This window comes from Saccostrea cucullata, unplaced genomic scaffold (genome assembly GCF_032062105.1).
Source record: "Saccostrea cucullata isolate Sc308-1 unplaced genomic scaffold, CSIRO_AGI_Scuc_v1 ctg3781, whole genome shotgun sequence".
NCBI lineage: Eukaryota > Metazoa > Mollusca > Bivalvia > Ostreida > Ostreidae > Saccostrea > Saccostrea cuccullata.
In genome coordinates, this window is record NW_026938032.1 from 62,870 (window position 1) to 72,718 (window position 9,849).

Here is a 9,849-nt window from a genome sequence, read left to right on the forward strand (position 1 = left end):
AATGATAATTTCTCAATAAATGACTTATGAGAGGGTGTTCATATTAGACACAATATGTCATAAAAAATAAAATCTCACCCACAAAAACACCGAAAGCGAGGGACCACAGTTCATTGAATTAGCTTTTTATCTCTACATAAGAGATAAAGCAATCGTAATAACGACATAAATTTCGTTTAATATACATGTACTACATAGGGCGGTTTAATTTTCATTTTACGTATTAAGAATTAAAATGATAATAAACGCGTTAATGTCTCCCCCGCATCTCCAAACAACCGTTTCTATGGCAACTGCCATAAAGTTACTATCCTAAATATTTAAAATGTTTTTTATTTAAATTCCACGAGCTTTTGGATCAACCCTCGTATTTCATTATGACGGGACAACTTAATTAATCTGAAAAAGAACAACTCTGAATTTTGAAAATTTTATCTAGAGTATCCAGGCAAAGATGATGATGTACATAAAGAAAAATTTGTTTGTTGTTTAACATCCCTCTCGAGAATTTTTCACTCATATGGAGACGCCACCACTTGCCGGTAGAGAGCTGCAAGTTTTGTCCTATGCTCGGCACTTACAGCCATTGAGCAGTGAAATGGCTTTTTCGTGCCAGCACCTACTGCGACACGGGACCTTGGTTTATACGGTCTCATCCGAAGGAACGGTCTCCATGTCCCATCTTGGGATTCGAACCCGCGACGTAAGAATCAACTCTACATCGCGACTCTAGAGCCGACGCTCTAACCACTGCGCTACACGGGCGACTAAACAAGTCAAGACAAGACTGAACTAAAAACCAGAAGTCTCTGTCGAGACTGAAGCTCTACTGGTTTGAACTTATAGCAAAGGAAGAGAAAAGTACTTAAGCAGCTGGGATTTGAAACTAAATAGAAAAATGATGGTTGATAAAGTCTCTTTATGTTCTTAGTGTAGTCTACTTGTGTGCCAAGTTATACTGAAATCAGACCAAAACTGTAGGAGGAGTAGCATTTTGAAACAATTTTACAGACATTTCTATTTTTAGTAACAACGGCAACACCGTTCATCAAAATTAAAATTCGATACACAGAATTATGTATCTTAGTGTATTCTACTTATGTGCCAAGTTATATTGAAATCAGACCAAAACTGTTGGAGTAGTAGCATTTTGAAACAATTTTACAGATATTTCTATTTTTAGTAACCACGGCAACACCGTTCATCGAAATCAAAAACCGATAAATAGAATTATGTATCTTAGTGTAGTCTACTTGTGTGCCAAGTCATAATGAAATCAAACTAAAACTGTAGGAGGAGTAGCATTTTGAAAGAATTTCACAGAAATTTCTATTTTTAGTAACCACGGCAACACCGTTCATCAAAATCAAAAACCGATATACAGAATTATGTATCTTAGTGTAGTCTACTTGTGTGCCAAGTTATAATGAAATCAAACCAAAACTGTAGGAGGAGTAGCATTTCGAAAAAATTTCACAGAAATTTCTATTTTTAGTAACCACGGCAACACCGTTCATCAAAATCAAAAACCGATAAACAGAATTATGTATCTTAGTGTAGTCTACTTGTGTGCCAAGTTATACTGAAATCAGACCAAAACTGTAGGAGGAGTAGCATTTTGAAAGAATTTCACAGAAATTTCTATTTTTAGTAACCACGGCAACACCGTTCATCGAAATCAAAAACCGATACACAGAATTATGTATCTTAGTGTAGTCTACTTGTGTGCCAAGTTATATTGAAATTAGACCAAAACTGTAGGAGGAGTAGCATTTTGAAAAATTGTTTACAGACAGACGGACAGACGGGCAGACAGACGGACGGACGCCGGACGCATTACTATCGCATAAGCCCTTCTGGTTTCTGACCAGTAGAGCTAAAAATTAGATTAAACCAGTCATCTCGAATAATGAAATTCCATATAAAGACAGAAAGTACAGTTTTATGTACCAAGTAGCAAGGTTTAAGTCATTTAATACAGCTTGACCTTAACCAACAATATAAGTAATTTTAACAATTGGGGAAAATAAATCTGGATCTCGCAAACTCCCCTTTCGTCAATTTTCCGTCACCTGAAAATAAAAGAAGTGTTCAGAAATAAAATGAATATATTTGTTTACTATAAATAATTGAAATTTTTAAAATAATTCATTCATACCATTAGTATCAACTAATTGGAATGCTTTGTTTATTTTCAGTGCAACATGGAATTGCTTCAGTTTCTCGTGAATTTCCTTCAGAGTGATGACACCATCGCCATTTCTATCCAACTGTGTAAACGTGCAGCTATCGCGCTTACAAGACTGTGAAAAAAGAAAGAGATTTTGTAAGGCGTTCTTATAAGTAGAAATGATGATTAGAAGGTAGAGATCAAGATTCGTTGTCGCGTGCCTGCTAATCCATGTTCACAACATAATTAAGTTTTTACTGTCTGTGGAAAACTTTTTAAAATGCACCAGTGGGTCATATGCTGACTGACGTACTTTATACTTATTGTTAGGCCATTAATATTTGCACACCAAGAAGTTTACGGATATTTCCGTTTACCCGATCATGACAAGAGCACACGGCGGGTGTTACCCGTTGGCAGGGGATGGTTACTCCTCAATGGTACCTGATCAACAATTCTTTGCCCCTCTTAATTAAATGTCAGGCATGTATACACTGTAGTTTAACCCCTTTCGATCTCTCTTTGCTATTCTGACTTAGATAGTTTTCGAACCCGCTTGAAGATAGTGAACTGGGTTTTCTGACATGTTTATTGATATTCATTGGTGTCGAAAGCAAATTTAAAGTAGGGAGGGGGCTAGGTAAAAGAGAAAAAAAACAACCCTATACAAAACAAGCAAATTCAAAGAATTGTGGTCCCCCGCTTTCGGTGTCTTTGTGGTTGAGATGTTATTTTTATGACATATTGTGTGTAATATGAACATCCTATCATATGTCATTTATTTAGAAAGTAACTCTGAAGTTGATTTTTTTGAAGGATGAAAACCCTAATCCTGACCGTTAAAAAGTTATGGCCAAAGTAAAAAGTTTTTTAAAAGTAGGTCAACGCCAAGGTCAAGATCAAAGGGTCAAAGTTGTTGATATCCAATGAAAAGTTTTCTCACAAGGATTACATATGTGAAGTATGAAAACCCTAGCCCTTACTGTTTAAAATTTATGGTCAAGGTTAAAGTTTTTTCATAGTACATAAATCTTTAAGGTCAAGGTCAAAAGGTCAAAGTTGTTGATATCCAATGAAAGGACTTGCCACAAAGAATACATATGTAAAATATAAAAGTCCTAGTATCTACCGTTCAAAACTTGTGACCAAAGTTTAAGTATTTTAAAAAAGTAGTTAAAACTCCAAGGTCAAGGTCAAAGGGTAAAAGTTATTGGTATCCAATGAAAGGTCTTCTCAAAAGGATCACATATGTGAAGTACAAAAGCCCTAGTCCTCACCGTTCAAAAGTTATGGTCAAGGTTAAAGTTTTTTCATAAGTACATAAATCTCCAAGGTCAAGGTCAAAATGTCAAGGTTGTTGGTATCCAATGAAATGTCTTGCCACAAGGAATACATATGTGAAATATAAAAGTCCTCCTAGTATCTACTGTTTAAAAGTTGTAACCAAGGTTAAAGTTTTTAAAATGTAATTAAAACTCCAAGGTCAAGGTCAAAGGGCAAAAGTTATTGGTATCCAATGAAAGGTCTTCTCACAAGAATTATATATGTGAAGTACGAAAGCCTTCGTCCTCACCGTTCAAAAGTTATGGTCAAGGTTAAAGTTTTTTCATAAGTACGTAAATCTCCGAAATCAAGGTCAAAAGGTCAAGGTTGTTGTTATCCAATGAAAGGTTTTCCCACAAACAATACATATGTGAAATATGAAAGTCCTAGTACCTACTATTCAAAAGTTATGGCCAAAGTAAAAGTTTGGAATTTTTGTGTAAAAGTGGGTCAAACTCCAAGGTCAAGGTCAAAAGGTCAAATTTGGTGATACCCAAAGAAAGGTCTTGTCACAAGGAAAACACTTGTGAAATATGAAAGTCATAGCTCCACTAAATCAAAAGTTATGGGCAAGGTTAAAGTTTTTGTGACGGACAGACAGACAGACGAATGAGATTTAATGTCCCCTCGCTTTCGCGAAAGCGGGGGACAAAAAACTTGACAACAACAAAAAAATAATCAAGAGGCCCAGGGGCCCCATCGCTTATCTGAGCCACTGGCTAGGTAAAAGCTAAAATCGGTTCAGTATTGAAAAGTTTAAATATAAATAGGGATGTCAACGAATAGTCGACTATTCGACTCTCAGTCGAATGGATCGACGATCGAATAATGAAACGACATTCGAATATTAAACAAATGCAAGAAATAGAGGTGATTAAGAAATTCTCAGCTCAAAAGTGACAAAATCCTCATTCCTCATACCATTATAGTATATGTCCTCAGACGAATACATGTAAGAGCTCAATTGCCTTCACAGTATATGAATAATTTTCTACATTGAACTTGTGTAAAGTACAGTTAGTAATTGTATACCGCGATAATCATTTCTCAATTACTGACCTTTTTTGTTATAATTGTAGAAAATTATGCAGCTCCAAAACTGACTTCGAAAATTATTAATTGGACTTGTACTAATTATAAATTCATTATTACCTCTATGAATGTTCAAATGCTAGGAACACACCATAGCCGTAAAGTTTTGAATCTTCGGTAATTATCAAAACAATATTATTACATTAATAGCCAGGGTAATTATTAATTGAACACGCAGTATTTTACAATATTACCTGACGTGTGGATAATGTGTGTTTACCCCTCCCCTTATTCATCCATTTCATTATCTTATCTATTATCTCTGAGATTCAGTGTGCAATACAGGCATTTGATGTTACTTTTTACATAAATTTACGAAAAGGGTATTGAGTTATAAATACTCTATCGATGAGATCATTAAATCGACTATCGTTCGAATAATGCAATCAAATGTTCGACTAAGGAAAATGAATATTCTGACATCCCGAAATATAAACAAGCAAATTCAGAGAATTTATGTCCCCCGCTTAGGGAAAAAAGTAAACCATGCGCAGTTCGGAAGGGGGGGGGGGGGTGGGAGTCCGGATCAGTTTATTTTTCACTAATTCACAATTATCTCCCTTTGGAGGAGGGCGTGACCCTTCAATTGAACAAACTTGAATTCCCTTAACCCTAGGATACTTTTTGACAAGTTTGGTTGAAATCGGTCCAGTGGTTCCTGAGAAGATGAAAATGTGAAAAGTTTCCAACGACGACAACAACACGCTAACGACAACAACGACAGACAAGGGACAAATTTTCACCAGAAAAAAAGAAAATGTCTCCATTATCCAAACACGAAAATCTTATTCCGCGTGGGGTGGGTGGGGGTGGTAGGATCGAACTTATTTCAGTACGATAATTTTTTTTTTACAAAACACTACCACTTACCCTTTTGGATCTAATCTGAAAAGTGTCTGTTGAAAAAGAGGGAGCTAAACCTACGCCTGAATGTTCAATGCCTATCTTTGTCAAAAAAGTGGGGTGCCATCATTTCTAAATGGTCCAGTTTGCCGAAAGTTGCCGCGGACAAGTGGTATCTTTATACGAGTGGATCATCCCCGAAAGGTTAAACAAAACCTAGTACTAGTAATCCAAACAATGAAAGTGATTGATTGATTGTATACTGTTTAACGTCCCTCTCCAGAATATTTCACTGATATGGAGACGTCACCATTGCCGGTGAAGGGCTGCAAATTTGGGCCTATGCTCGGCACTCAGGGCCATTGAGCAGGGAGGGATCTTTAACGTGCCACACCTGCTGTGACACGGGGCCTCGGTTTAAACGGTCTCATCCGAAGGACCGCCCCATTTAGTCGCCTTTTACGACAAGCAAGGGGGTACTGAGGACCTATTCTATCCCGGATCCCCACGAAAGTGAATTCCAATGGTAGTTTTAATATTTTGCATGGAATCAAATGCAGGGGTTTTGGATTTTAGTTGAAAAAAAAAAAAAAACAACTAAACAATTCTTTTCTATACTTACTACGCATCGCTTCCTGTCCTGTGAAATGATAATTAGAACTGACCCATCTTCAAAAACTACTATTGTAACAGTGATCGTATCTGCTTTTCTTTCGCTTAATCTTTCACCAATATCCCTCTTTGTAATATTGTGTCCTTCCCACCACCACAGTAAGCCTTCCACAGGTGGAGAGAACAAATCCAACGACGATAAAAACCAAAATAGGGAAAATGCCACTACAAACTTAAATGAATCTTATCTGCATTATTGTGTGCTTTATACAGAAAAATTATACTTGATCTTTTTTGAAATTTTAAAACACCTGAAAGGTCTTCATCTAAAATTACTCTTTTCAAATCAATTTTACAGTGCAGTAGTAAAATACATTTATATTACCTTTTTTCAATTTTTCTTTTATATCTAGCTACGACACTGTCACACATTGTAATTTGTTACATTAACATAATTTACGTATTGCAATGTAAAGAAATTCAAAACTATCTATAACAATTATTGAAGATAGTTTGAATTTCTTAAATTCCAACACTTTCATATTACACATTTATTTTGTAAAATCACAGTTTCTTTAAAAGATTTTCTGCAATTTAAATGTATAGTTATATACTGAACAAATTATTCAGCTCCGAAATTAAAATCCAAACTTGATTGAAAATATTCATGAACAAAGGATTAAAACAAGCAAATTCAAAGAATTGTGGTCCCCCGCTTTCGGTATCTTTGTGGGCAAGATATCATTTTTAGGCTCAAGGTCAATAGGTCAAAGTTTTTGATATCCCATGAAAGGTCTTGCCATAAAGAATACATATATTTAAAATATGAAAGTCCTAGTTTCTACCGTTCAAAAGTTGCGACCAAGGTTAACGTTTTTAAAGAGTAGTTAAAACTCCAAGGTCAAGGTCAAAGGGTCAAAGTTCTTGGCATGCAATGAAATTTCTTCTCACAAGGATTACATACGTGAAGTACAAAAGCCCTAGCCCTTACCGTTTAAAAGTTATGGTCAAGGTTAAAGTTTTTTAAGAAGTACGTAAATCTCCAAGGTCAAGGTCCAAAGGTCAAAGTTGTTGGTATCCAATGAAAGGTGTTGTCTCAAAGAATGTATGTGTGAAATATAAAAGTCCTTGTATCTACCGTTCAAAAGTTGTGACCAAGGTTATAATTTTTAAAAAGTAGTTAAAACTCCAAGGTCAAGGTCAAAAGGTCAAACTTCTTGGTATCCAGTGAAAGGTCTTCTTACAAGAATAAAATATGTGAAGTATAAAAGCCCTAGCCCTTACCGTTCAAAAATTATGGTCAAGGATATAGTTCTTTCATAAGTACGTAAATTTCCAAGGTCAAGGTCAAAAGGTCAAAGTTTTTGGTATTCATTGAAAGGTCTTGTCACAAATAATAAATATGTGAAATATGAAAGTCCTAGTACCTACCATTCAAAAGTTATGGCCAAAGTAAAAGTTTGGAATTTTTGAGTAAAAGTAGTTGAAACTCCAAGGTCAAGCTCAAAAGGTCAAATTTGGTGGTACCCAAAGAAAGGTCTTATCACAAGGAATACACATATGAAATATGAAAAGTATAGCTCCACTAAATCAAAAGTTATGGGCAAGGTTAAAGTTTTTGTGACGGACAGACTGACGGACAGACGGACGGACCGACGGACAGACGAATGAGATTTAATGTCCCCTCGCTTTCGCGAAAGCGGGGGACAAAAACTAAGTTTGACTGTATTAAATGCTTAGTTTCCCCCTTTTTGAAGGGAAGTGCGGAGAAACAATGAAGTTTAAGTGTTACGTTTTAGACCTACCTTCATGGTTTGATTGATTCACTGCAAATATACAACAAAGATATGCTCACATATGTAAAAGTGACTCGTCATCCTGTTCTATCTGCATCCTGTTTGTTGAAATATGATTCTGTAACAACTTGGTGCAATCTAGATTGCATACAACTGTTTGCGATCACAAAAGCGTTTGTGACAATCACAACATGTAAAAGCAGGCTTCTGTTGTCCATGTTAAATTTTAATATGTTTATGCAGGGTACACTTTGATTTGTATTCACGGCAGTATAACTCACAAATTCCCGCTTCTGGTATTTCACTGAACGATGCATCCAAAGCTTTAAATCTATAAGAGAAAAAAACATTATTAACATGAACATCATCCTACCAGACATCAAAAATGAAGTCTAATCCGGCACATTTTCCATTAAAATTAAGTGATTCCTATCTAGCACATGCCAGCTTTTTAGAATCGAAATATTGTTGTTACAACATACGGTATAACAATTTCTCTTTCAAGAAAAGAGAGTTAAGAACCCTCTCTTCACTGCACATTCTAGAGTTCTGACTCAATGGTATTTTTTCAAACGTCAAAGAAATGCATTTGAATTTGAGGACAAAGTAAACTATTGAAGGCCACAAGCACAGTTGCAGCACTGGTTGCGCAGTTATAGTAAAAAGTTTGGAATTTTTGTGTAAAAGTGGGTCAAACTCCAAGGTCAAGGTCAAAAGGTCAAATTTGGTGATACCCAAAGAAAGGTCTTGTCACAAGGAAAACACTTGTGAAATATGAAAGTCATAGCTCCACTAAATCAAAAGTTATGGGCAAGGTTAAAGTTTTTGTGACGGACAGACTGACGGACAGACGGACAGACAGACAGACGAATGAGATTTAATGTCCCCTCGCTTTCGCGAAAGCGGGGGACAAAAAACTTGACAACAACAAAAAAATAATCAAGAGGCCCAGGGGCCCCATCGCTTATCTGAGCCACTGGCTAGGTAAAAGCTAAAATCGGTTCAGTATTGAAAAGTCTAAATATAAATAGGGATGTCAACGAATAGTCGACTATTCGACTCTCAGTCGAATGGATCGACGATCGAATAATGAAACGACATTCGAATATTAAATAAATGCAAGAAATAGAGGTGATTAAGAAATTCTCAGCTCAAAAGTGACAAAATCCTCATTCCTCATACCATTATAGTATATGTCCTCAGACGAATACATGTAAGAGCTCAATTGCCTTCACAGTATATAAATAATTTTCTACATTGAACTTGTGTAAAGTACAGTTAGTAATTGTATACCGCGATAATCATTTCTCAATTACTGACTTTTTTTGTTATAATTGTAGAAAATTATGCAGCTCCAAAACTGACTTCGAAAATTATTAATTGGACTTGTACTAATTATAAATTCATTATTACCTCTATGAATGTTCAAATGCTAGGAACACACCATAGCCGTAAAGTTTTGAATCTTCGGTAATTATCAAAACAATATTATTACATTAATAGCCAGGGTAATTATTAATTGAACACGCAGTATTTTACAATATTACCTGACGTGTGGATAATGTGTGTTTACCCCTCCCCTTATTCATCCATTTCATTATCTTATCTATTATCTCTGAGATTCAGTGTGCAATACAGGCATTTGATGTTACTTTTTACATAAATTTACGAAAAGGGTATTGAGTTATAAATACTCTATCGATGAGATCATTAAATCGACTATCGTTCGAATAATGCAATCAAATGTTCGACTAAGGAAAATGAATATTCTGACATCCCGAAATATAAACAAGCAAATTCAGAGAATTTATGTCCCCCGCTTAGGGAAAAAAGTAAACCATGCGCAGTTCGGAAGGGGGGGGGGGTCCGGATCAGTTTATTTTTCACTAATTCACAATTATCTCCCTTTGGAGGAGGGCGTGACCCTTCAATTGAACAAACTTGAATTCCCTTAACCCAAGGATACTTTTTGACAAGTTTGGTTGAAATCGGTCCAGTGGTTCCTGAGAAGAT

The 9,849-nt window shown here is 35.8% G+C and overlaps 1 protein-coding gene across 1 annotated transcript; it reads right to left on the reverse strand.

Annotated features, from left to right (window-relative positions):
* Nucleotides 1-1,940: 1,940 nt before the first annotated feature.
* Nucleotides 1,941-7,856, reverse strand: LOC134249303 (uncharacterized). Its single transcript, XM_062731667.1, has 4 exons — nt 7,846-7,856; nt 6,051-6,272; nt 2,159-2,303; nt 1,941-2,072 (listed from the first exon to the last, which is right to left on the reverse strand). Exons 1-4 carry the CDS (start codon nt 7,849-7,851, stop codon nt 2,011-2,013), a joined length of 435 nt encoding a protein of 144 aa, XP_062587651.1. The 5' UTR covers nt 7,852-7,856; the 3' UTR covers nt 1,941-2,010.
* Nucleotides 7,857-9,849: the final 1,993 nt, after the last annotated feature.